The following is a 27,332-nucleotide window of genomic DNA, read 5'->3' as shown; positions in this document are numbered from 1 at the left end:
AGTCTAGTATTACAGAATCAAAATGCAGTTATCAGCCTAGATTTAGGGTTTTAGGATAACCAAGAGCTTCAAATCAATACCTCAGGAAGTGAAGTTTTCTTTTATTCTTCAGTATCTTAAATATAAACAGCTGTCTGAATATAGATGCATCTTTAAAAAGCCCAGCAGTAAACTACAGTACCCAGCTAGTTAAATAATTTTAACATATATTCTGCAAAGAAAATAATTAAACTCTCCTTCTTCCAGATTTGCTTAACTATACTTGTATTTTCAATAAATCAAAAAGCTATGCAAAGAATCATTCTGCAAATTAATCCTCAAGGCAAGGCAAAAGAAGAGCAAAAGAAACCATTTCATCTTTGACTGACTTTATTTTATCAAGACAACAGTTAATACAGAGTTAACAATGCTGAGTACGCTGCTCATCACACAACAATATATTTAATTTTAATCTTTTTCTAACTACTGCTACTCAGAGACAGTATGGGACTTCTGTATTTGCAGTGTAAAGCATTTATTAACTCAAGCCTTGTCTCAAGTGTGGCACAATCAGAATGTTCTGAACAGCTGGTTAGGAAGATAGCCAAGATGCAAGAAAGATGTCTGAGCCTCCTTTTCAAGGGCAGCCAACTCTTGTACTGTAGGTGCCAGAATATCCACATGGCCTTTATACAGCCCACCTGCCAAAAGACACCAAATCTAAATGATGTGTTCAAAACATTTTTCAGCAGAACTAATAATGTGCAGCCATAGTCATTCAGAAAGCTAAAATAACTTTGTTAGCCTGTTAAAAAAGCACAAACAAAACAAAATACAGGCATACACACACTTCGATCACTTGCAACCCACAGACTGCACATAACAAACCCAGAAGACAGCAAAGAACTAGCAGTTTTTTTAAAAAAATCTATCTATTCTGTAGTTACACAGCAGATAACCACGAAACTGAGCATTGCATAGCAAGGTAACTCAAGAGTAGTTCATTGCTTACCACCCAGAGCTCTTTTCTGCCCATATGTAACTTTCCCATCAAAATCATCTACTGGTACTTTTATGTCTGGTTCAACTTGGGAAATAGTGCAGTTTAAGTGTTCTTCAATCTCCCCCAGCAACTAAAGAAAAAAAAAGTCTTAAAGTACTCTTAGGTCCAAGTCTTCAGTCAGGCTAGTGTTCTGAACAGACACATTAAAATAGTTTCAACAGGAACTGTACACAGAAAACAGTATGGTCTCAGACACCAAACACTAACACTTTTTTCTCAAATGGACTATACAAGTTAATTTCTAATCTCCGTATGTTTTTACCCTACCTAGAAACCTTTATTTTACATACCACTGTATTTATGAGCGGGGATACTTTTTATTATAAAGAGCTCACAGTCCAAGCTTATTTTACCACAGGTGATACATCATTCACCCTTCTTTAATGTAGAAAGAAGGGAAGCACTGTGAATTTAACAATCATTCAGACTTGGTATACAAATCCCAATGCAAATGTACTTAAGTGACACTATTTCCAGGTTAGAGGAACAACAGTTTTAAGGCACTTACAGTTTTGTAACAAACTATCTGAACAAAGATATGTAACTAACATCCTGTAACTCTTAACATAATTTGCTTAGGAAGACCATAGAGAAGCTGAAAATAAGACTCCAACAGAATTGGCTGGGAATATTAAAATAAGCTTTTACAGTTAAATAAATAGCTTCCAGAAAGCGTAACTTGCAAAGTTTTCTAATTTCTTCTTCAAATGGAATCAAAGGTTATAAACACCCCAAAACTAGCTTTGTACTTCAACTACACAGCTAAAACAAGAACTATATGCCAGTCTTAGAGGAATTGGAACATACTGGTTAAGTAAAACATTTACCTGCATCTCATTGTACCATATGGTACAACCTCCTTCCTCCTTCAGCCTAGTATTGTAACACCCTTTTCCACGACTACTGCATACATGATACCAAACCTAGAAATAAAGCAGAACAACTTTTAAGCCTTGTGAAATAGTTCAGTACATTCATTTGGCTTAATTATAGCATGAAAAAGAATTCAGGTATCTATTTAAATTCCCTTTCAATGAAGCAAGCTGTTTTCCAATGCAGGATATTAAAGTCAGACATCAGCTGTGGATAGAGCTTCAGTACATCTGTTCAATTTTGCTTTTGAGTGTAATTACCTTTTCTTTCTCTTTTGCCACAAGGGAGATTGCCAGACCCATCCTGAAGTATTAGGGGAGAAGAGAGAGAAAATGTGTTTCAATAACTTGCCATCTTATGAAACAACAAAAAACTCAAGAAAACATGGCGACCACTCTGAATATATACATACCTCTCAGCTCTGCCTACTCTCCCAATTCGATGAACATAGTTCTGTTTTTCATCAGGGAGCGTGACATTGATAACTGTGTAAGATACACACAATCCACAGAAAATACAAGATTTTTTTTTAAAATATATGAGCTAAAGTCACAGACCAGATACCTAAAGTAAGTATCATTTTGATTGCTGCAATCCCTCTCCTTAGCTCATATATATACTTTATATTCTATTACAGCAGTTACAGGTATCATTACCTGCACTACCTACACTTACGGCTTCTGCTATGAAACTGCTTTCTCCATGATTACTTTTTGACAAGAGTGGAAAAACAAATGAAGAATCCCCAACAATGTAGATCATCATTAGGTATTTGAGAAGGTATGGTGAACAATTAAATTAAAAAGACACCTAATTCAAGCCTTTAACATCTACAACTTTCTAAAATACAGCTTTAAGTCATATACCTGTTTTAACTAGTTGACAGGGCTGCAAATATATTGAAGCTGTATGTAATTCAATAGCTTAGTTTAAAAAGTTATGTCTTACCATATGGAACACCATGAATATCAATTCCTCTAGCAGCAACATCTGTGCAGATCAAGAAACGGACATCTCCTCTCTACAAAAACAGTTTAAGAAGTGTTATGCTAAACAAACCAAACAAAATCCTAGGCAATGAAACAGCAGTCCTTCCCATTTACTCCACCTTGAAGTGTCTCCGTCCATTTAGGAACACTTCAAATAAAGCTCTTCCACAGTACAAAAGTGCTTTTTGAACACGAATAGCTTCGTCAGTTTACATCCTTATCTCTTTCCCCAACAGCATAAAGGCAAATATAAATCCATGAATGACTTAATCAAAACCAAACTGTCTAACTTTTTTTTTTTTAAAATATTCAAGAACCAAAGACTTTAAAAAACAATGTAACATGTTACAGAGCTTAAGCTTAGGTTTTATTTAAAAGTAAGCCCACCCATCCCCCAAGTGAAAACTCACAAAGGTCATATTGAATGACAGTACAGATTTCCACCTACAGAAGTTGTGCCTCAGAAATTGAGAAAGTGGGTCATAGACCATTTGAACACAATTTAATTTAAATGAAGAACTAGCAGTGCAAATTAACATAGGATTTCAGATATTGGGAAGTGAGGGAAAAAGACTTCAAGAATCTGCTGCATCACCTTAAATCTTTCCAGATTTTGCTTTCTTTCTTGAGGTTTTCTGTCACCATGCAGACAGACACATGAGAATTGATGTCCCTTCCTATCAGGCCCTGGAAGAGTTGCTATGCATTAATAACATGATATATAAGTTATGACACAACACAGAAGTGGAAAAAAGTGTATTTTGTGAGCAAAAGTCTTGACTTGAAGGAATTTCACTTAATTTACTACAGTTAAACTTCTAATTACTGACACAGGCATTGGGGAAAATCAAGACAAACAATTTAACACACACCTTTCCTTACCCCGCCCCAGAGGAGGTCTGTGCAGGTATGTCTCCTCACTCCTTCCTAGCCTAAACTTCCCTTGTTTCTCCAAACACGTGTCTCCACCCTTCTCCTCACACATCCCCTTTTCACTATCCCCCTGTGTTTTCTCTCACATTTCTCCTTCCATGACTCCTTATGTGTGTGCTTTTGTACACACAGGTTTCCTCCTGTGTCTCCGGCCCCTAGCAACTATTGCTTTTTTTTATATACATTTCAGAGGCACTATATGCTCTTCTCATTGGCTCAAATTTCAGTGCACGATGGGTTGTTTCCAGCCATTTCAGAGCTGCCTGGAACAGGCACAGGGCAGTTCATTGCCTTGTCTCACAAAGCTCCCTGCTGCCAAACCCTGACTTTTATGCCCAATCAGTATGTCAAAAAACTTGAAACACAATGTTATTTGTGTGGTGTCCAAACATTGGTGATCTCTATCATATCATTTTGGCTTTAAAATAAACAGGGAAGTAAGGAGAATAAGGTTTTGGTGAAAAATATTACCTCCGCCCTGTTGGATGAAGTACTGCTCCATATTATCACAGTCTATTTTAGTCCTGCAGAAAATAATGGCTTGGTCCATCTTGTGTTCTTTGATAGCCCGAACAGTATATTCTCCTTTTAGAATTTTAATAGCTTCAGACCACATTTCTAAGTAAAAGTAAAGAGGTTATTTCACTCAAATTGTTTAAAAATACGGTCTTTCAACAGCATACATTTGAAGTTTTCTCTAGGCTTTCAGTAGACAGTTAAACATTTATTAGCAGGGCAGGTGAGCCAGACCTTCAGTTTTTTCTTCTCCCCCCGATGCTCTCCTTCTGGAAGGTAATATACTACATAAAGAACTACTAATGAGTTTCAAGCTACTTATACACATCAACAAACACTCCTTGTTCCTTGGTGGGGGGAAGAATCTATTTAGGTCTTTTTCTCTCCTCCCTAATTACAGAAACATATTTCTCTTCACAACTACAAAAATGCAGAAATAAAAATCTGGAAGAACATGACTCAAGGCTGATACCTACTATAATTTAGCTTTACTTCATGATATTTACAAAGGTTTATTTCACAAGCTATTACTTAACTAGTGTTGCTGATTACCTGGAGTGTTAGCACCAGGTCGTGTATTGTCTTTTGCATGTACTTCATCAGTCTAGGGAAAAAAAACCCAAACAAACAAATAAAACCTCCAAGTCATTATTCCATACTTCATAAAAGAAACTCCATTAAGTTTAAGCTTTACAACTATCAAGAAATTAAACAATCTTACCATTCTGTTCTCCCACGAGACAAAAGTTAAGCTACCTTTAACTAAAGAAAAAGGCTTGCGTGTAAGCACACAAAACTTGTTCATAAAAAAAGACAATAAAATTATTTACGTAGACATTGGACAGAAGCCATGTTTGGAAAAAAGTGATCAATTTTAAAAAGCAAAACACCAAACCTGAAAAGAATAAACACGACTAAATCATACAGACACAATTGTTCCTTATCTTTTTCCTTATGCTAGGCTGAATCAGATATAAAACTAAAACCAAGTGAAATAAATTCATGCTAAGACTTAATCGAAAGTCTCTAACAGACCTAACAAAGGCATGTTCCAGGGATAATGAGGGGTTAAGAAACCTATTGATTGTAACTGTGTAGGAGTTGCTGAGAATGAAATACAGTCCTAGGTTATTCAGAACTCAAAAACTAAAGACTTTCAACCACCTTCTCACATGAATAGGTGTAGAATTTAAACTAGTCTCAAATGTAGTCCGAGATGAAATCCATTCCTCTGAAGATTGCTCGTCTCACACATATTAGAGACAAAACTTTACAGAATGATCTATGTTGGAAGGTTTACTTCCTCCTGATCAATCAGGAAAGACAGGTACTAACTACAGTTAGGCCACAGACTATTAGCTGTGAAGTGAGTGAAAAAGCAGTGCAGTGCTCCAGTTCTGCAGTTCTCCAGTACAAATCAGAATGCTGCTCTATCAAGATCTTCCTCAATCATGCTTGTAAGACCAAGCTGTTCAGAAACAGTGTTACGACATTACCAATATTGTGATGCTGACTACCATGGAACAAACCATTTCAGATACACCAGGCTGTTTCAATAGCTTGCAAAGATCCTATAACACTAGGCTCCAATTCTGAAGGTTAAGTAAGTAAACGTGGGCAAATAACCTTAATTTTCGCTTAAAGACTACTTACCCTGATATGATTCTTGCCAAGCCTTTCCCAGAGTTTGTCAGCTTTTGGATTTACAAGCACAACTACATGGTGTACAGTTTCAGGGACAGAATCTTCTCCTTTCAAATCAACCCAGGTGGGAAAATGCATGATCTTTTCAGATAGTTTTTTCACATCAAAAGAATGTAGTGTTGCAGAGCACACAATCACCTGACAAGAAAAAAAAGCCATATGAACACCACTGAAGATCAGATTCTCCCAGCAAAAAAGGTCACAGCAGAACTGGAAGAACGTTATGTAGTTGAATAGCATAATGTAGCACAACAGAAAGAATTCCTGACTGGTTTTCCTCATCATGAGAGCTACCCAGCTGATGAGAGACTGTCGTGGTTTAGCCCCAGCCAACAACTAAGCACCATGCAGCCGCTCGCTCACTCCCCCTACCCCGATGGGATGGGGGTGAGAATTGGAGGAGTGAGAGTGAGAGACACTCCTGGGTGGAGATAAGAACAGTTTAATAATTGAAAGAAAGTAAAATAGTAATGCTAATAGTAACAGTATAATAATGATAATAATAATAATGATACACGAAGCAAGTGATGCACAATGCAATTGCTCACCACCCGCTGACCGATACCCAGACAGTTCCCGAGCGGCGATCACTGCTCCCTGGCCACCCCCCCCAGTTTATATACTGGGCATGACGTCACATGGTATGGAATAGCCCTTTGGTCAGTTGGGATCAACTATTCTGGCTGTGCCCCCTCCCAGTTTCTTGTGCACTTGGCAGAGCATGGGAAGCTGAAAGAGTCCTTGACTAGCATAAGCAGTACTCAGCAACAACTAAAAACATCAGCATGTTATCAACATTCTTCTCCTATTAAATCCAAAACACAGCACTATGCCTGCTGTTAGGAAGAAAATTAACTCTATCCCAGCCGAAACCAGGACAGAGTCAAGACACAAAATAAGTCACTTAACTATTCTCTTACAAAAACCCAATCATTTAAGAGGAAGAAACCAGAATTCCTGAGAGGTGTCAAATCAAGATTGTTAGAGCATTAGAAATCATAATGTATGTAGTAATTTTTCATTTTTCAGATACTTTTATATCTAAATAACCCAAATACTGCTACACACTGGGCTTCAAGATCTAGGATCCTAAAAATACACATTCACAGGCAATTACTGAACCCAATAGACAAATGTTACTTTTGCACAAGAGGTGTAACAAACTCTACTTCAAATAAACGTGCTCCATGCCATGTAGTAGTCAACAAGTGAAAGCAGTGCATACCACACAAAAAAACCCCAAACCCCAATTAACACAAAACAAACCAAAACCACACACACAAAAAACCCCCAAACCCATGAACAAACTTTATACCTGAAGCCTCTTTCCATCTGAAGTTATCTGAGGAATTTGACTGTGGATCCTGTTTATGAAATCTGAATAACCTTGGAGGAGAAGGCCATCCTACATGAGAATAAAATAAAAGCAAGCTGCAATTCTTATTTCTCAGTCTATACACTTGAGTTAAATAAGCAATACACTTGTAATCTCAGAAGTTCTCTCTTTTAATTAGCAGACAAGTCAATGCCTGGCTGGGATATTATTACTAAGGAGGAAAAAAAAAGGAAAAATTTGGAGTATTTACAAGCACAGCTGCTGTACTTCACAAAAAATTGAATATCTGTCTCAGCAGCTTCTCCTAGCTAGTACCCCAAGGCATTCCCATCTTTGTGAATATTCAGTTATACTATAACAGATCAGAGAGAGGCATTCATTTCACAGCATATTGACTACAACATTTATTGGCTTCGAGACCTGCTGGGTAATCAAAAATGCTTATCTCATCTTTGTCCTTTTCAAGTTCCCTATACAGTGACAGGGGCAGACTTCACTAATCTTGTGAATACAGCCTGAAATATATTTCTCTATCAGAAAAAATTCAGCCAGCTTTACCAGAGAGGCTACAAGGGGAAAAAAAGTAATGTGTAGATTACTACGGTTAGAAATAAGAAGATTGACCTGAAATAGCCTATAGGTAGCTAACTGTTGTTCCACTGAAGTGCCAAATGGTATGGGACAATGATGTTTCAATGACTCTTTTAGGAAATGTTGTATTGCATTTAAGAACAGAACTTAAGTATCACTTAGTTCTCTACATACAGCTTCATCCAGAACCAGGAATCTAACTTGAGATAAATTAAGCTTTCCTGTTGAGACCAGGTCATCCAGTCTTCCAGGAGTTCCAACGACAATATCCACCTATGAAATACATAAGAGTATGAATTGGTCCCATAACTAACTAGAGGCTTACCAGCTTTGTCTGAATTTAAGATTATGAGACAATTATCACTATGATGCCCTATTTGCTATTAACTATAACTTCACAGAATCCTAGAGCAATGTGGGCTGGAGAAGCCTCTTAAGGTCATCTGGTCCCCACTCCCACCATCATATGCAAAGCAAGGACAATTTGTAAGTTGCTTTAGAGTACTCAGGAAGTTGGCCCAGTAAAACTTTCAGTATCTTCAAGGATAGAGATCCCACAGTGTCTCTGGGCACCCCTTACTTCAGTTCTATGGCCATTTCATTAGCAGAACCTGCTGCAGGCCAGAAGTCTGCCCTTATTTTGGGAAGGGTTGTGACCCGGCTCCCTTCTCCCCACCCTTTTCCCCCTTACCCCCCAAAAAAGCTGTGCAACTTCGTTATCTGAAGCCAACAGATTTGTTTTTAAATGGTGATACAATAAATTCAACTTTTCCCACTCTGAAGTATACCTATCAACTCTATAAACTATAGAAATAACTTAAGGTTTTGTCAGATGGAAGGGTTCACCGTCATGAATTTAGCATTCACATGAAAGTCTAGCAATCTTCCAGTTCAAGCCTGCTTAGGAGAAAATTTGTATTTTGGCAGCTAGAATCACTGAAAAACTTAACAGTGATGTGGTCTCACTTACAAAAGCAAGTCTTAAATAAAAAAAAAAAAGACAATGCTATCCCTGCAGCATGACTGAATTGATTGTACCTCCCATGCTGCTGAAGCTAGACCAGTTCCTTCTATGTAGGACTGGTTTGCGGTGTAGGTTGATCCTGATAATTGCAGACCAGTTTTATTCACAAATGCGAAGCAGAAGTTAATAGGGAAACTGTCTCTGCCTTGTTAGTTAAGGACAAATTGCAAAAATTACACTGTTATTTTAAAATTTCAGAAGTAGTCAGGCTTCAACAGAATTTGACCAAGTACTATAAGCATTTCTATTGACAATTGCCATGGAAGTAAAGCAACAAATGCTAGACCAGCACAACGTGAGCTTGCTATCGACTGCAGTGTTTCTTTTTATGAGGTTTACAGGAGTTACAAGAAGCACCATTACTATTCTCTAGCAACATCATGAGTTATTCAGAAGCCAAACTATTAAATCATATGAACAAAACTACAACTTACTCCTTGTTCCAGTACAGAGAGTTGATCTCTTGCAGCAACCCCACCAATAATCAACAGCTCCCTAAAATTACATCAACATATTTTGATATTTGCTAATTTATTATATTCAGAAGAGATATTAAACACCTGGCTAAAGATTGATTCTTTATTAGTAATGATTAAAACAGCTCTGAACAGTAATTTTAAGGACAAAAGAATAAGAAAAAAATTTTAAAATTCGTCCTTTCATATGTAGCATATTGTATTTCAATTTGAGAAGTGAAAGTTTTGTTACCAAGTTGTATTTGAATTTGACTACTTTATCACTGTTGTATTAAACACATTAACACCTTAAATAATTAAGTCTTAAAAAAGCATCTGTTCCTTAAAAAAAAAAAATCTCAAATGTAAGTTAAAGTTTCCTGTGTTCTTGAAAGCTAGAAATGCAAGTAACAGCAAACTAAATGAATTTTACATCATAGCTTGCCTCTCCCCATTGCTACTCCCCTGCAATTCTAGTAAAAACGCTCTTGTAGAACTGACTGCAGTTTAGAATATGGAGACACTTAAGTTTTATAAGCACAGTCAAAAGATAAAGAACTTTAGACCAAAGTAGCTTGTAGATAATTCATTTTTCATAACTGCATCCTCATGCTAATCACTGCAACATTCATCCTGTAAGCAAATTAATGTAAACAGAGCAGACCTTGTATATAGCTATTTGTTGGAGATGACAAACAAACAAAATGAGGGCAGGGAGAGGTGGGGGGCACAGGAAGGTGCTCAGAAAAGGGCAGTAAGCAGAAGATGTGCTTTTCTCAATTAAAAACATAAAGTATCTATACACCTTTGATAATCTGAAGGAAAAAAACAAATAGATTTGTCATACCAGAAAGAAGTAGTCCACAGATAGAACATATCAAAAAACCCCTAAACTGGTCTGACTGTAGCTGAGAAGTCAGAAGGTTGGTCAGTAGCAGATATTACTGAGGCTATTAGCAGCAGCACTGCAGATTAAGGTCCACTTGGGTACAAAGCGGAACACCCCCTATTGCCCCACAAAGTCATGTCTGTGGACAGTACCATAAATACAATTATAACAGATGCACTGTTACCTTAATTTGGGATTATCGACATATTTTTTGAACTGCTTCACATTGTTCAAAGTTTGTTCTGCAAGCTCTCTTGACGGTTCTACAATCAACGCTTTTGGAGCATTTGGAAGGTTCTGTGTTTGAACCACTTGTGCATTTCCTAAGTGAAAAAAATATACCATTAAGACAAATTACATTCTTATCCTGGAATTTTTTACTAGAAACAAACTTGGATTTTCTACTAATAATCTAAAACCTCATGATTCTAAATGCTCCATTAAGGGGTGATGTTATTGCTCACTCGATTATGAATAGCTTCAGATTAATATTCAGAGATTACAACTGAATCTTGCCATGATAGTAGGTATACTGGCCATGCAGCATAATTAATTTTATTGCAGAACTTAAACACACACACTGATTTTTAAGATGGAATAACTTAGCTAACATCTCTTTTTATCTGATGCATTTCTAAATTAAAAATATTACACTATTTGTGGCTTAAGATGAAGAAAATTCGGAATACTTTAAAAAAGCTCTAACATTGCTGCCAGTAAGATTATTGTAAGACCTTGGATACAGCAGTGTATTCAATGAAGCCATTAAAGCGATCAAAAGATGCTCTGTAACACAATCTGAATATAGAACGTGAGAAAACTTTAAAAATCTAACCTACCTGAGTGTTGTGATTTTACAACACTACCATCGGGAGCCTTGCAAAGACCAATATAGCCATCTTTTGGTGGAAACTTGAAGTCTTCTTCACCAAAATTGAATTTCAATTCAGCATTCTAGATTACAAAAGTTGTGTCATACAGACAGATTCAAGAGACCATGTAAAATGAGAACCAATTGCATAATTAATTCCCCCACAAGAAAGCAGCTAGAGGAGGAGGAGGGAAAGGTGGTGTTTTCTCCCATACTACACATGCCCCTTCCCCAAGTCATCTAAAGCCTGCCAGACATTTCGTGCATTGTTCTAGCTCTTAAAACTCTTTTCTTCTACATCAAAATATTCCCATTTACAGATACATGGAAACCTTTTTTGAACTTTTATGTTCCATTAATTTTCAATGACAATTAAAAAAAAACCACACACCACCCACATTTTTTTGGACTTGTACTTTTCTCCAATGACCAAAATGTTTTGCTAAAACCTTTACTCACTAAGAGATCATCCCAGAAAGACATACTACTACACCACTGTAATGTTAGAGTTGAGAATAAACAAAACAGGAATTTTGGCACTTTTAAATTATTTGCTTATATCTGTTGAATCATAGTATATTGAAGTTTAATACAGGCAAGACAGCACTGGTATTGGGAATTTGTTATCCATTGTATTCTACCCTTACATTCAAGTTTAAATATTTACATTTGAGTTTAAACATTTCATATTTTAACTTGAACGGTACTTGTCAAAGCTAACACGCTGTGGTGACCACTCCAGTAGTGAAATAGTAGTAGACCAAAGGAAACCAAGTATAAAAGCACAACTACAGTAATTGTAGGTGGCTGTGCAGATTTTATACGGTAAGTAGTTAGTTACCAAACCTAGAACAACTTTAATCATCTTACACATCTCTGATATTCCTAAGTTACCTTCAGTACACAAGCTGCAAAAAGTGCTTGGTTTCTTATGTGTGGTGGCATTTCAAACGCAAGGCCAAGGTCCTTCCCTGAAAGCAGGGTTCATTCAGTCAGACTCCACATGTGTGTGCGTTCCTCTCCCTAGCCCTCCCCCAACACAAGCATCCCAATAAAATTCCAGGGAAGAAAGTGAATAAAACTTACCATTTTTGGAAAATTTTATTTGTCCTTTATCTATGTCTAGATAACACCCAATTGTATCATGCATAGTGAATTCCTGTAACAAAAACAAGTTTGTGAACCTAAGAGATCTTAGTGTTCAGTGTATTAGGAAAACTAAGTGCTTACATTCTCTCAGCTTCTACAGTTTCCCACTTCTCCCTACTAAAGGCTAATTTTTGAGAAGCGAGTTCAATTTTTATTCCAATAATACTGCTGTAAATAGCATGGATATTTTTATTTGATCACAAATCTTCAGTAAACTGCCCAATTTATCTTAGCTATTTAAACATTTATTGCTGCTATAAATTGACTTTAAAACCAAACACTTTGACAATGATAAATTTAAGTAATTTTCTTGGAAGTATTCTGCATTATGGAAAAGTGCACTAATCGTGCATTTATTAACCAATGTAAATCTAAGCTTAGAGCACCAAACACGGTAACAGAAACCTGTATTTTGACTATATAAAAGACTAATCTCCTGCAGGAGATACTATATGCATGTTACGTATACTTAAGTACTTCATTTAAGTATCTTGAAATCTGTTCATTGTAAAGGTATTCAATAAAATCTGTATATTACAAAGAGCTTCCAATTCAACAGCTCAGAAGTCACTACTATAAAAAGCTACAGTACAATAATCATAAAAGTTGCAAGTTTTATGGCATTGAGAGCTCACTAACACCACAAAAAGACTTCAGTTTCTGCTGTACTATTTGTATTTACATAAATTATGCTTAAATATCTGAACTCTTGACTGGTACACTACACAAAAACCACCACAGATATTCCTGCTAGACACTTTCAGAAGCATACAGTAAGGTTACAGTTCTAATGGCAAACCCAACTCAACAGCCAGAAATAGAGCATGACTAACTACATCTTATTAGCATTTAAGTATGTGTTTTGACATATTAGAGTTGTGTGATTACTTCTACTTTAACTACTAGTAAACAGGATACAATGTCCTCACTTAGACATTCATCAAGGTATAAAGATCGGTTGGTGTTGTTCAAGCTAAGACTGAAATAAGTCAAGAAATTAATCCAAGAGATCAGTTAACCTGTAACACACAGAAAAGGTTTATCTTCTAAGTAAGAGTCAATATATTTGCAGTCTAGCCACAATCATAAGCCTCAAGCTGGTAACTGTATTTGTTAAATCTGTTGATATGCTTTTATCCAAAAATGCTTCAATGACCTTCCCTTAAAAAGTTAGCACTATTAAAAAGACAGTTGATCATTACCGCACAGAACCAACACACAAAACTTTTAATGTTTCTACCAATAAACGGTTCAAGCTTACCTCACCGTAGCTGTCAAATTGCTTGTTGTGAGATTTCTTACCAGTGCCACCAAAGCCAAAGCCAAATTTATCAGTGCCTGAAGACAAGACAAAGTATAGCTTATTATCTTTTGGTGGACATGTCACGTTTTTCCTTCTTTGTATCAGCAACTGAAACCTCTAACACTACCATGCAAAAAAAATAATATACAGTGCTAACTAAAGACCTCTAGCTTTGATATATGCTAAACTAGTATTTTTGTACCAGTACATTTACTAATTTTACTAGTCTCCAGTCATGTTCATTAAAAAATTGAAATAAAAAGGGAAAAAGTCACAAGAGACAAGAAACGTTGCCACCACCTAAACAGATTTCCTCTTATATGAAGAACAACATTTGTACAAAAAGTTTTAAACTCCGCAATACTGCTATCCTTCGCAACGCGACCATTTTCTGCAAGACTAGAACACGACTCCAGCCATTCCATGTGAATATGAGAACTGTCTCTGGGATTCTTATTTTGAAGGAAACTCACCCAAATCTAGTGAAGCCTGCATAGTTGACCAACCAACTCTGCACAAGCCTTGGTCATGACAGGAAACTTCATAGTAGTATTTGCCTTTAAAAGAGAAAGGATTTAAAACAACACCTAAATTTCAATTTCATCAAGGTGGTTCAGTTTGGCTGCTTCCAGGACCATGCAAGTGGTCAAAATGTTGTGTATCAACATCTCCACCCCTACTGAAAGCGTCAAAATCCCCTACTGTGTTAGTGTGAAAAGGTGCTGTAGGTATGTATGTAATGAAGAAATGTTATCAGAGAACAGCAGGCAAAAAAGAAGTAGTATGTCCTGAGAGGTCGTGTGTGAAAATCTCCAAAGCAGCGATAAGCTAGAGAGACCAGTGGTTCTATTGAATTCACAAGAACACCAGGGGTCTGCCAAATACAAGACCACCAGCGTGCACTAGCATCAACAACTGGTTGTGTACCTTGAATCACATCCAACTGGCTGCTACATACAGACAGACTACAGGGTTGTCTGCACACCTGATGAAATGAGACTGTTTTGAGGGTCTTTCTGAACACCCACCTAGAACCACTGAAATATCAGTATGACTCCACTTCTGAGTAAAGAGTTGGGGTTGGCCTCTCAACTGTTGCTCCAATCACATAACCATGAAATTTGCACATGCATATGTCTGTGTGAAGCGTGTGAGGAAACACCTGACAGTGCTGTGTGAGCAGCTATTTCCTCTTAACACCTTAATAAAACACATTCTAATGAATGTTAGTTATGATTCTGTCTCCTCCGACTCAACCCCCTATCAGGGAAAAGCTAATTTACAACACAAGGAGAGCCAAACAGAGGCATCTGTCATTCCAAAGTCTTCAGCTAGCAGTAAACTGAGTAATGACACGTTTGCTCAGATGGATAGTAAGTTTTAAATGCAACCATCTACATTAACAATGGGCAACAGGCAGGCATTTCAGTTGAAACTTCTAGAAGAGTCTCCAAAATAAATAATTTTATATCTACCTTTAGTCACGCCTCTAGTTGCTCTGCATCCATGCCATTCTTTTACCTCTCTGCTTTGACAACACAAACCGTCTGATCCAATTGCTGAAAATTACAAGAGAGTTTTAGTTAAAGAAACTACCTAACTGCTTTTACAAGAAGTTTTGATGCATACTTTCTTCTATTCCCGCCCCCCCCCCCAGTGAACATTTTCCAGTGAAAATTTAAAGCAGCATTAGGACAACTTACCAAAAGCTGATCCTCTATCATATGGGTTCATCTGCCATTTATTGAGCACTAGATTTGGAAGACAGCAACAGAAACAGCATTAAACCAACAAGATAAGTCTGGAAAACTCAGAAGTTCACATTGGCTCTACAGGGTCTGGCTTAGTTTTCTGGGGAAGACAGCTTTGTTCCAATGCAATTCATACCACAAGGTCAAAATGAAGGCCTACAACTTGAAGGAGGGGCACAGATACATAATGCAAAACTATTTTTATGAAAGCTTAGATTATTCCACTAAGGAGAGCACAGATTAAGTTACCTAAAAATACAGCTGAAAACAATGAAGACATTTATAAAATAAGCTGTAATTCCACATAATCACAATCAAATTCATACAGAAAACATCCAACACTACATTAAGAGCAGTACATTTGAGACGTATTTGCTATTTCTGTTCCAAGTTTACATTGAGATATTTTCAGGGTATCAGCTGAAATGCCATTACTGAAGAGTACATACATGCACATATAGCACATAAAGTTTCCGACTTCATTTGTCATAGGCCCAATAACATGTTGCAATAAAGTCTAGATGTTCCACAATATAAGCATTTTTTGTGAAATTAGATGCCATTTCAATTAGGATTGCTGAGTGTATTCACATTACATTCTTTAAAAAAAAACCTCCTTGAAAGTTGACTGTACTGTCACCACTGTAGCAGTGGTTGTCATGAAGCTGAAAGATGAGAACTTCTGTAACATCTTCAGGGTGTTGTCTGTACAGGAACCATCACTTACATAAATCTCAATCTGTGAAGACCACAGACTGGACATGGTTACTAGCTTTCATGTTGCAAGCTCATTTAAATGGATGTATAATAGACCCTCAAATACTGTGAGGATATTACCATGGCTACAGTCCATTCTATATCAGTGGGTTGTGGACCTGTGCATTTCCTGCCCAGTTCAATGTTTATTAGTTCAAATCTTCAGCAACTCAAGATGTTGTTATTCAGCTTCCAAATCTAGCTAGGTGCCAAAAGGAATGCAACAGCTTTATTCAGCACAGCAGAATTGAAAGACACACTATAATGCTACCTCAGCCACACAAAAATAAGTTTGAGCCTAGAAGAACTTTCTGCTCAAGGTCACTGAAGAGGCCCAAACCAAGTGAGTTCTCACAACTGATGTCTCATCTAACCCTGCAATTGGAATTTTTTTTTTTAAAACTCCTTTTTTTAAAGCTGGACACTACTACCAGTTCACATCTTGCAAGGCACTGAACTATCACGGCTTTCAGAACAGTGAAGAGCATGGTGTGGATCAGACAGCCTTAAGCTGAAGACAATGAGCATTACTAAGAGACTGCAGTCAACTGTACCCCAGTTGTTTCCATGACTCCACCAGTAAATTTATATTCACTGTTTTATGAAATCTGGGGTGATGATATTCTATTTACATTATCCCAAATTAAGGAAAAAACACTTATCTAATGGCAAGTTAGGTTAATTTCACTTCAGGTGATGGAATCAACATGAATTAACAGTGTTCCAAACTTGAGGAGCGTGACATAAAAACTCACCTGCCCCACCGGTTTTAATAGTTGCTTTCCCTTTCTTGCCTTCCATCTGGTCCTTCAGTGTTTCATAAACAATCTGGATAACTGGAATACTGAAAGCCTGAAATGGAAAGTTATTTTCATTCCATAATTAATACAAGTATTTCCAGATACACAGACAGCCTCGTTTTCAGATGCAATACCCAGGGCCAGAAACACTTTAAACCATGCCTACATGTACTTGTTTGTAAAGACCATTAATAATACTGCTTAAATACATACAAAAACATGTATATGTTCTCTCTGTATATATGCATACACACAAACACACACACATCACCTCTCACCACTTAAAGACTTTTACTTTCTGCTAATTTAAATTTGGTTACTTACACCAGTTTTTCCACTTCCCGTTTCAGCAGCCTATAGGAAAAAGAAAAAAAAAGTTAGAGTTTAACTAAAGTTGCAACTTACACTGTAAGGACTGTTCTACAGTTCTATTTCAATAAACTACATTTACTTTTATTTCTGCATAACACAGAAAATCTTAGAGAGTAATGCCTGCTTCACACAAATTAGACATGAATATAAACACGGAAAACCTTTACAGTAGACGTCAAAAAAATAAAAAACCCCAAAATCTCCTAGAGTCTACCAAAAAAACTATCTATGTACAACAGAAGATTACAGGAAGCATTACTTTGGTTACGGAATCAAGAAGCCAGAGATCCACAACAGACATCGTGAGCAAGGCATGCTAATCTGGTATCTTGAACATTACCAATACTGAAGCATTTGTTAAGGACATATCAGTCATGTTCCATGCGGATCTATGTCAGGTATTTATGGCAAAAAGGAGAGTAGATAAAATCAGATAGCTCTCATTGATGTGGCAGTGCCTGTTGAGTAGTCAAAGAATAAAGCCTAAAAAGAATGAATCCCATCTGCAAGAACAGTTGGAAACACACCAGGAACTGAGGAAGGTTTTTAGCTGAAGAACATACTTTCTACTGAAGGACTGGAGACCTTGTCTAACTATGGACCCTTCTGGAAAGAAGGGAATTGACCACACAAACAACAATCAAAAGACACAGACTTTCTAGGAATAGGCTATCCTGTGTACATACCATAAGTACATCACCACCTCCGAGGATCAGTGGGATGGATTCTGCTTGGATATCTGTAGGAAGACTACAGAAAAGAACACATTAACACAAACTGATGCTACCAGTAGAAAAAAAGGATTTTTGCTTATATAAGAACTCACAGAAACCACAGTCATCTGCACTATGGGAAATAGCAGGCAAATGTTATTCTTCCTGGCTTGCAGCTAAGGAAGTGAAAAGGATTCCATTTACAAGGAGAGCTTGGAACAGGAGATGTATCTTGACAGGAAGCAACCAGTGGATGCATCTGCACTCTGACAAGAGGGCTACACCTTACATCACTATGTTAAACTACAAAAGAAGCAATTAATTATATATTCCTTGTTTTCCTTTCTTCAACTGAGTTTCACCTTTAAAGCCACTTACACAGCCCTTATGTACAAGATTCCTATTCAAAACTGGAAAAGTAAAGATAACTAAATGTAATCAGCATTTTCAGACAATCACAGCCAATTAATACCACGCATATGAGAAAAGAACTACATACACTAAGATTGTCCATATTGGTAACATTCTGAATGACAATTCAAAACAAGCTCTGAAGTCAAATATTTTAGCCAAACAAGTAACTAAAACCAGGAAGAATAACTTTTGCAGAAGACTGACATACAAGCATCAACTCTGAAGAACACAAATTCAGACCAAAGTCTGGAAACCATTCACTAAACTAGCATCAGTTACCTGACAGTATTCCAACCAATAATCCCACAATACGTAATAACCAAACCAGAAGCACAGAGGTAGGAGCACTGAGGCTTTTATGAAACAAATGACACTTGACGCATAAGCAGTCATGCTTTGCTTGTCATGTTTAAATGTTACCATTGCAGTCACAATTTGTGTTCTTCAGTCATTCACACTAAAAAGAAACGTATGAAACACAATGGCAGTTAAAGAATAACACCCATCTGCTTTGTTTTAATGTGACAGCAGAGGTATTTTAAGAAGTATGTCATATCGCTGAAAGGCAAATTGGACTTTGCCAGGCCCAAACGCATTCCTACTTACAGCCAGTCCATCTCCTCCACTGCCTGAGCTATCTCCGGCATAACACCCATTTCTGTAAGACAAGAAAAAAGGAACAAGCAGTGTTATTTACCTCAACATAGCCTGAAAGATTTCCAAGTGACAACACTTCCAACTACAGACAAAATTACAAAAGCATTATTTTTGGCAACAGCACATGCAGCCTTCCCTACAAAACTCAAGTGACAGATAAGAAACATTCTCCCTTGCCCACATACAGTTTTGACAGTTGTCCCCTGTCCTGGTTTCAGCTGGGATACAGTTACTTTTCTTCCTAGTAGCTGGTGTAGTGCTGTAGTTTAGATTTAGCATGGGAAGAATGTTGATAACACACTGATGGTTTAGTTGTTGTTAAGTACTGCTTATACTAGTCAAGGACTTTTCAGCCTCCCATGCTCTGCCAGGTGCACAAGAAACTGGGAAGGGGCACAGCCAGAATAGTTGATCCAAACTGACCAAAGGGCTATTCCATACCATATGATGTCATGCTCAGTACATAAACTGGGGGGAGTTGGCTGGGGGGGGGGCAGCAATCGCTGCCTGGGGACTGGCTGGGCATTGGTTGGTGGGTGGTGAGCAATTGCATTGTGCATCACTTGCTTTGTATATTATTATTCCTATTATTATTATATTGTTATTATTATCATTAGTATTTTACTTTATTTTATTTGAATTGTTAAACTGTTCTTATCTCAGCCCTGGAGTGTTTCTCACTCTTACTCCTCCGATTCTCTCCCCCATCCCATCAGGGCAGGGGGAGTGAGTGAGCGGCTGCGTGGTGCTTAGTTGCTGGTTGGGGCTAAACCACAACATCCCCACATATAGCAGACTAAGTCAGGCATATACTAGGCACAGGGGCAGGTGCTGACACAGCAGCAAAGCAGACACACTGGGAACCAAGTATCATTTCAAAGGCAAGGCACAGTTAAGGAAATTGCCTATGCAGAACAGGGGAGACTTTGCTCTTCACAAATATCATGACTCTCTACAGTTGAGATGCAAACATTTTCAGAAAAAGAAAACACCTGTATCATATAAGGAGTCAAATTTGAGATGCTTAAGTTTCTTTTTGCCAAATCTTGCCTTACACACAGTATATACATTAACTAGATAATGCTTTGATTTTCATACAGTTACAAAGCACATCCAGCTTTGAAAGGTTTTTTTCCTTAGACACCCCTTCTGGCAAACTCATATCAAGATCTGATGGTCGTACCTCAGACATAAGTTAAATACGAAGCCATGGAATAACGTTTGTATGTTGATAAACTAATTCTCTCTATTTAAAGAAGAAAAAAAAAGAAACCTGCAACTAATCAATAAGGGCAAGAGGAAAGCAGATCTTAACCAACCCAAACAATGATATTATACCATCAAAATAACAATTAAGTTACTGGTTATCTTTTCAGGTGCATAGGGTTACTCCAAATCAATTTCTTTAAGTATAAATATGCACCTTTCTAAAAAGAGCTTTTACATGCTAGCCTTTACATTGTCACATGCTGGGTTTCACATATACCTTACACATGTACACACAAAGAGCTGGGCTGACATATATGGATGTATGCAGCCAAAAATTATTCTTCCATTCGCTATAATACAAATACTGCAAGAAACACATTTTATTTCTAACATGATTTCAGAGAGCTTTAATATTTCCAAGTGTTAGCCTGTACTCTAACAAAATTAAACAACCCACATAAGCAAAAAGCTTCTTCCATAGCAATAAAAATAGCTATTGATTGCAAATTATACATAAATCCCTACATTATTTATTCCATTTTTAATATACTTCCTGTTCACATAGCTAAATTCAAAATACAGTACAAAGATTTACTCAACCAATGGCACTATGATATTTTCCTCAACTACAACTAAATCCTGCTGTACAGCATCTAAACTCATCTCTACATCTACAGAAGAAGGTTCAGCAGTTTTCCTCATGATTACATATAAAGAATTCAGCTAAAAGAAACAAATTAAAAACCTCATATATGTCAAAACTTTACAGTACCCTAATGTTGACTGGTCACCCATGTGTGCATATATATGAATGGGGGGGGGGGGGTCAAACAGTGATGTTTCCTCCTTCAACAGTAAGTTTTTAGATTACAGTCCAGGCACATATTTCAAACCATATCACAAAACAGAACTACTCCTATAGAAACCAGTTATGATCCACTGCAATACAGAGAACAGTTATGATGAGCCTCCTGCTATAGGAACCAGTCACCCCAAGGAATAAGTCTGAATCACAGAATCGTTTAGGTTGGAAAAGACCTTTAAGATCATCCAGTCCAACCATTAACCTACACTACCAAGTCTACTCTAAGCCAATCAAGGGTAGACTACACTAAACCATGTCCCAAAGTGCCACATCTACCCATTTTTTGAACACTTCCAGGGATGGTCACTCCACCACCTCTCTGGGCAGCCTGTTCCAATGCTTGAAAACCCTTTTGGTGAAGAAATTTTTCCTAATAACCAATCTAAACCTCCCCTGGCACAACTTGAGGCCATTTGCTCTTGTTCTATTGCTAACTACATGGGAGAAGAGACCAACCCCCACCTCACTACAACCTCCTTTCAGGTAGTTGTAAAGATCTTAAAGGTCTTTTCCAACCTAAACGATTCTATGAGTCTATGACTTTTAAGCAGCCCCAGCTGCCGGATGCATGCACGCCACGTATGCGCTAAAACCAGCACACCCATTTTGACAGCCATTTCTGAAGGCCTGCGAAAGCCCCGGGAAGGGCACCTTCACCCCCACCGGCCTCTCGGCCCGAAGCTGCTACGCGGCAGGTCCCACGCTACGCGGGGCCGCGCCGAGGGCGGGCCCGAGGAGCTGCGCAGGGCGCTGGCATGGCCGGCCCGCCGCGGGGAGACCGGGCGCCGCCAACCCCCAGGCGCCGGCAGGTCCCGGGGCGAGAGGCGCCCCCAGTGCTCTGCTGCCGGCGGCCCCCGCCCGCCCCAGCACCACGTACCCGAAAAGGCCGCCATCTTCGCAGCAGGAACGCCGCCAGGCAGCACCACCCGCAGCGCGCAAGCGCCGAGCCCGTCCGCGGCTTTATGGCGCCGGCTGGGAGGCAGGAGGCGCCGCGCCGCGCGTTCCGGCCCGGCCCCTGCCCCCGCCCGCCGGCGTGGCCCTACAGCTAACGCGCCGAGGGCAAAGCCGAAGCAGCAATTCTTCTTGTTGTGTTTGCCGATTTTTAGGGTACGCTCAGGTCACCTGCTGACGAGTTTACCACTTTTCTGAAAGCCCGGCGTGTTTTTTTCCCCCGCAAGTCAAAGCTCGAGCATGGCTGTGGTGCCAGGCCTCGTAGGGGCGGCTTCATGCCATTCCCATTTGTGTAGTTTTCTACAATGAACACATTTGGCAGAAAGTATTCAGGGTTCTACGTGGACAAAAGTACCTTTACGCATAGATAACACACCAATTTATTTTTGTAGACATACGTTAATAGGGATACATTCTTCTCCATTTTTTACAGAAGTTACCCCAAATTCGGCACAACCTTTTTCTAGGATAACATCTAGTGAAGCGAAAGGCAAGAATTTCTGGGGTGTTACTATAAAATAAAATTAGATTGCAAATGAAAACATGCAGCTTCTACAGTTACACCAGGGATCAATGGTGCATTTGTCTGCTAAGTGGAAGGCACAGCATAAAATAGTGCCTACTGTTTTCCATCGTGAAACGCAACTTTAATCTTTTCTAAGGCAGCCCTCAGATACAGACACATCTGGTTCAAAGGCCAAATAAATGCCAGCATCTCTGACAATGTAGTTCTCTCGACTGCTGCGTTGCAATTTGAGTACTGGTTTTGTCCTGGAGGTTTATTTCAAGACCTTTTTTAAAAACACTCACTGAGCCCTACTGACTGTTAACTTACGCTGTAGAAACCAGGTGTCATGAGAGAAAAATACAGCAGGTGTATCTTTAGTACCAGGCTGTTTGCATCACAATGGCTTCTCATGTATTAATAATTCCTTTGGGAGTATCCTCATTTGATGCGGGCACTTTCTTTCTCTATTATTTGCTACATCTGTCAATCATTACTTTGCTTGCTTTTGGATAAATGACAAATCTAGTATTTTTTAAAGACACAGATATGAATAATCTGCAGATTCAACCATGATTCTGAGAAAATGTGTTTGCAGGCAGACCTTGATATCAGTATGTAGTGCTGCTTGTTGGTGTGAAACCCAGAGTGTAATTTACTATAAATCTCCCACAATTCTTTGAAACTTATGAACATGTTACAGGGTCTGTTTTTAATCATGCCAGACAAGGAGTCACATTCTTCGAAATATCTGTCTCAGCAGATAACTAAAACTATCCGAGTCAGGTATTGTCAGAGGTTTAGCCCTTTCATTATAATATTTGTCATTGCTTTACAAGCTACATTATCAAATACAGGTGAAGAAATGTTATTAAGAGACAGACAGAAAGCATTTTTTTCTCAGTAGTTGTTTCTGAAGTGTTTCCCAAGCATCCAACACAACTTTCATATTGCCCTGAATCCCTAGTTTCAGAATTTAATGTTTAGTTTAACCTAAATCTAAGCTGCACAGTTGCCTAGAAGACTGCGAGGCTACTAAATACAAGCTAAAATTAGAGTACCGGAGCAGAAGTGGCAGGGTGCGGGGTAATTTTCTTTCAATTTTGCAAACACTTTATAAAGTCGCAGGAAAGAGACTGAAACCTTAGTTCCTTCATAATAATTTATAAACAGGCTCATTTTGATCTGCCTGAGAGCGCTGAACTCTATGAGTGCAAACATCTGTAGGACTGAAATATTTACAAGTTCTACACAGCATCATTAAAGTTGGAAGAGTAATTTGTGAGAAACATGTAACTTTTCTTTTTTCCCCTTTTTTTTTTCCTAATACACTCAGGCCTTGCCTACATTAGGTGTTCCTTACCCTAAATTTTCTCACTACCAGCTTTGCGGGCAGCCAAGCGCCGGCGGGAGCTGCCGGTGTTTCCCGGGGCAGCCCAGTTGCGAAGGCCAGGCCAATGGGGCTGATGGCGGGGCGGCCATGATGGCGGGGCGGCCATGATGGCGGGGCGGCCATGATGGCGGGGCGGCCATGATGGCGGGGCGGCCATGATGGCGGGGCGGCCATGATGGCGGGGCGGCCATGATGGCGGGGCGGCCATGATGGCGGGGCGGCCATGATGGCGGGGCGGCCATGATGGCGGGGCGGCCATGATGGCGGGGGCACCCTGCTGCTGAGCCATGGTGGGCGCTGGATAAAAGGCCTCTGGGGATCCCTGGGGCAGCAGGCAAGCTGTGGACCTAAAGGCTCATTTGTATACGCTCTCTATAGGTGTATGTCATATGTTATATTCGGTAGCTGTCTCCTCGTTTCTTGCCCCAAAAGAGCACCCCACCCCTCATGGCTTAGAGGGAAGGGTGAGGTCTTCTGAAGCAGCAGCTGCCGCCCTTCAGAGGAGCTGCTGAGGCGGCGAGGGCTCCTCGGCCTTGCTCCCTTGCCCTCAGCGTCGAGCCTCCCCGGAGCAGGTGCCCTTCCAGGGCTCCAAAGCCCCTCGGGCAGGGAGGACTACGGCCTCTTGCCCCGCGGCGAGGCGAGGAGCGCGGCGCGGCGCCAGGAGGGCTCGGCCGGCCGCAGCGCTGAGGGAGTTCGGGGCCGCCCGCTCCGCGGAGCTGCCGGGCGTTGCTGGTTTGGCCTCCGCCGGGCACCGTCGCCGCTGCCGGCGGTGGGTGGGGCGAACATGGCCGCCGCCGGCGGGGAGCGCGGCGGAGCGGCGCCCAGAGAGGAGGCGATGGCGGGTGCCGGCGAGGAGGAGGACGGGGAGGAGAATATCCTGTACGACCTGCTGGTCAACACCGAGTGGCCTCCGGAGACGGAGGTGCAGGTGCGTGCCGCCGCGGCATGGCCGGGGTGCGGGGGAGGGGCCCGGCCACGTAGGCGCGGGCGGGGACGCGCCCCGCTGCCCGGGGCTGGGCGGCCCGGGGTGGGGGGAAGCCGTCGGCCCCGGGGGCTGTGGGGACGGCTCTGTTGCCTGCGGGGAGGCTCACCGGGCTGCCCGCCGCGTTCCTGATGGCCACAAGAGCGGGGAGGGCAGCAGGGGCAAGCGCAAAAGGTGTCTGCGGTTATGCTGCCCCTGTCATCGTCCCGTGTCACTTAGTTCCCGCGTTGTCACCCTTGTTCGTGCCGCCTGGGATGCCTTGAAGTCTTTCTTGCTTATTACCTGTGAACAGCGTGTACCAGGTTTTACTGTTGAGCTGATAACGAGGGAAGCTGTGATGAAGTCCAGGTCTCATCTCCAGAAACAGCTGTGCTGAGAACAGTGGAAGCTGTGCTGGTGAAAACAAGGCCTTCATCGAGCTTACCTTGCCTGAGGAGAACTACATCCCTTTCTAGACTTGTGTATCAGAATGGTTGCATCTGCATTTTCAGGAGTGGGTTAAAAGAGAGAAGTATATCACTTCGTGTCTACAAGGCACACAAACAGATGCCAAGGCTTAAAAGATCAGAAAACATTGTTCTTGTATTACAAGTTTTTGCTTGCCTCTGTCTATTCTTCTTCACGGGTCAGTGGAAAAGCTGAGAAGCTCTTTCATACTGGCTTTTTCATCTTTTCCCCTGCAACGTGCTGAGCTAGCTGCCTCTATGTCTACTTTTGTCTGATTTGGACATAGAGGATGCAAGCAATGTGCTTTCATTCCTTTCTTATAGTGGCTTTCAAGTCCATTGCAGTTGTTAATGCATTTCCCACTAAAAGTATTTTATGGAAGTATTTAGCAAAGTTTTATGCTTAATGAGAACATCTGAACAGAGAAGATGCAAAAACATCATAGGTGGAAGAGTGTACCTATTCGTAATTACTAAAGCTGTTCTCCTAAAAATATGTTTTTGTCTATTAGACTTTTTTTTTTTTTGTTTTGTTTCTCTTGATCTGTAAATCCTCAGGTATGGGTGTTCATAAATATGACTGCAGTGTTACCAATTACTAACTTTATAGATTGCTCATATAGGTGAGTAGGCGGTTGCAGCTATTTTTATCTAACTGCGTTTTGAGAGATGGTAAATAGTGTTTGTTTCTAGTAATACATGTCTGCAAACCATGAGGAGGGCTTAGGTGTGGTGGCATGAGACTGTGGTTCTACAACTGCATTAAGGGGGCACATTTCTGACAACTATGCCTTCTCTTCTGCTGCCATTAGTGGTATTGAAGTAGTATGGTAAGGTGATTAAAAAACTGATTAGCCTGAGAAACAGTCATGTTGTTTCATGTCCTTTTGTTGAGTGGTCACCCCCGTACTCATGTAGGTATCAAGGAGGGCGGATGATGTGTCAGTCAAATCTGAGTGAAGTGTGAGACCTGCCTTTAGTGGCAGTGCCGGGGGTATGCCAATTTAAAGTGATTGTGGAATCACAGTGTGAGGGTCCTCACCTGCCCTGATAGTCTGAATTTCTGAGCATCATAGAATTCTGCTTGTCGACTTCAGCAAATGGTACAGGCTATTTTAAACTTTGTATTTCTTGCCTGTTTATTTCATTTTCAAGATAATCCCCATTTTGAATAGAAGGCTCGAAAATACTACGCTATGTAGTTTGTTTGGTTTTACATAATTCTTGAAGACTGTCAGTAGCCAAGGACACTTCTGATACTCTTTTTACAGTTTTAGCGAAATTGATTTTACACTGACATACACAGGCAAACAAATTATTTTGTCAGCATGATTCAGTTTTTGCCTTAAGGTGCCTTGATAGTGATGTTATTTAGGTGACTGTGACTTTGCCTTTGGAAAATCTGTCTCTTTTAATTCTGGTTTATTCACATTTTTCAGAAAATGCAACAAAACACTCACTGCCTTCTTGTAGAACTGAATGGTTTGGAATGAGTGAGGTGAGAGACAGCAGAAAGGGAAAGGAAGTTGAATGGTGCACTGGGAAATTAAATTAAATGTCTTCCTATGCAGTCATCTAGGATACAAAGCAAGGCCTTAAAACAAACTTTTCACAGGTCTCTTGACTTTGTTTTAATTTTCTGTTATCTCATTTGGGATGATTCGTTTTTAATTGCAGAGTGCTGAGCACTTACAACTGTAATTATGACCCTTGGAAGATGAATCCCGTGATGAACACGTAAAGTGATGTTAAATTCAAGACACTGGTAAAACTGGCATAGATTTCTGATGCTGGAACCCCAAATCAGCTTTAATTTTAGTTGTTAGTATTCTCATTCACCTAT

The 27,332-nt window shown here is 39.8% G+C and overlaps 2 protein-coding genes across 3 annotated transcripts in view; one reads left to right on the top strand and one right to left on the bottom strand.

Annotated features, from left to right (window-relative positions):
- Positions 1–363: 363 nt before the first annotated feature.
- Positions 364–22,126, bottom strand: DDX1 (DEAD-box helicase 1). 2 transcript variants are annotated; one of them, XM_075707446.1, is made up of 26 exons: positions 22,090–22,126; positions 19,088–19,139; positions 18,041–18,104; positions 17,307–17,336; positions 16,938–17,034; positions 15,379–15,426; positions 15,151–15,234; positions 14,149–14,232; positions 13,634–13,710; positions 12,310–12,382; positions 12,118–12,194; positions 11,192–11,306; positions 10,537–10,675; positions 9,443–9,503; positions 8,159–8,257; positions 7,373–7,462; positions 6,007–6,195; positions 4,906–4,957; positions 4,309–4,455; positions 3,500–3,591; positions 2,864–2,936; positions 2,328–2,400; positions 2,176–2,218; positions 1,870–1,965; positions 992–1,112; positions 364–680 (listed from the first exon to the last, which is right to left on the bottom strand). In XM_075707446.1, exons 1-26 carry the CDS (start codon positions 22,103–22,105, stop codon positions 550–552), a joined length of 2,223 nt encoding a protein of 740 aa, XP_075563561.1. In that variant the 5' UTR covers positions 22,106–22,126; the 3' UTR covers positions 364–549. The 2 variants fall into 2 exon arrangements, with proteins under 2 accessions (XP_075563561.1, XP_075563562.1); XM_075707447.1 differs by lacking the exons at positions 364–680; positions 992–1,112; positions 2,328–2,400 and having other exon boundaries at positions 1,876–1,965.
- A 2,719-nt stretch (positions 22,127–24,845) lies between these two features.
- NBAS (NBAS subunit of NRZ tethering complex) overlaps positions 24,846–27,332 on the top strand; it is a 182,115-nt gene continuing 179,628 nt past the window's right edge. The window contains exon 1 of the mRNA XM_075706796.1: positions 24,846–24,989. Coding sequence (XP_075562911.1) covers positions 24,846–24,989 — 144 coding nt within the window. The remainder of the gene's footprint in view (positions 24,990–27,332) is intronic.

The sequence above is a fragment of the Pelecanus crispus genome, chromosome 3 (genome assembly GCF_030463565.1).
Source record: "Pelecanus crispus isolate bPelCri1 chromosome 3, bPelCri1.pri, whole genome shotgun sequence".
Lineage (NCBI taxonomy): Eukaryota > Metazoa > Chordata > Aves > Pelecaniformes > Pelecanidae > Pelecanus > Pelecanus crispus.
This window is presented reverse-complemented; position numbering and strand designations above follow the sequence as displayed.

Excerpts from the sequence above, each read along its gene's own strand:
- DDX1 (XM_075707446.1), bottom strand. Across the intron at positions 7,463-8,158 it reads TCCTGGTTCTGGATGAAGCT|GATGGCCTTCTCCTCCAAGG; the intron begins GTATGTAGAGAA and ends ATTCTCATGTAG. Across the intron at positions 4,958-6,006 it reads TTGGCAAGAATCATATCAGG|ACTGATGAAGTACATGCAAA; the intron begins GTAAGTAGTCTT and ends TTTTTTCCCTAG.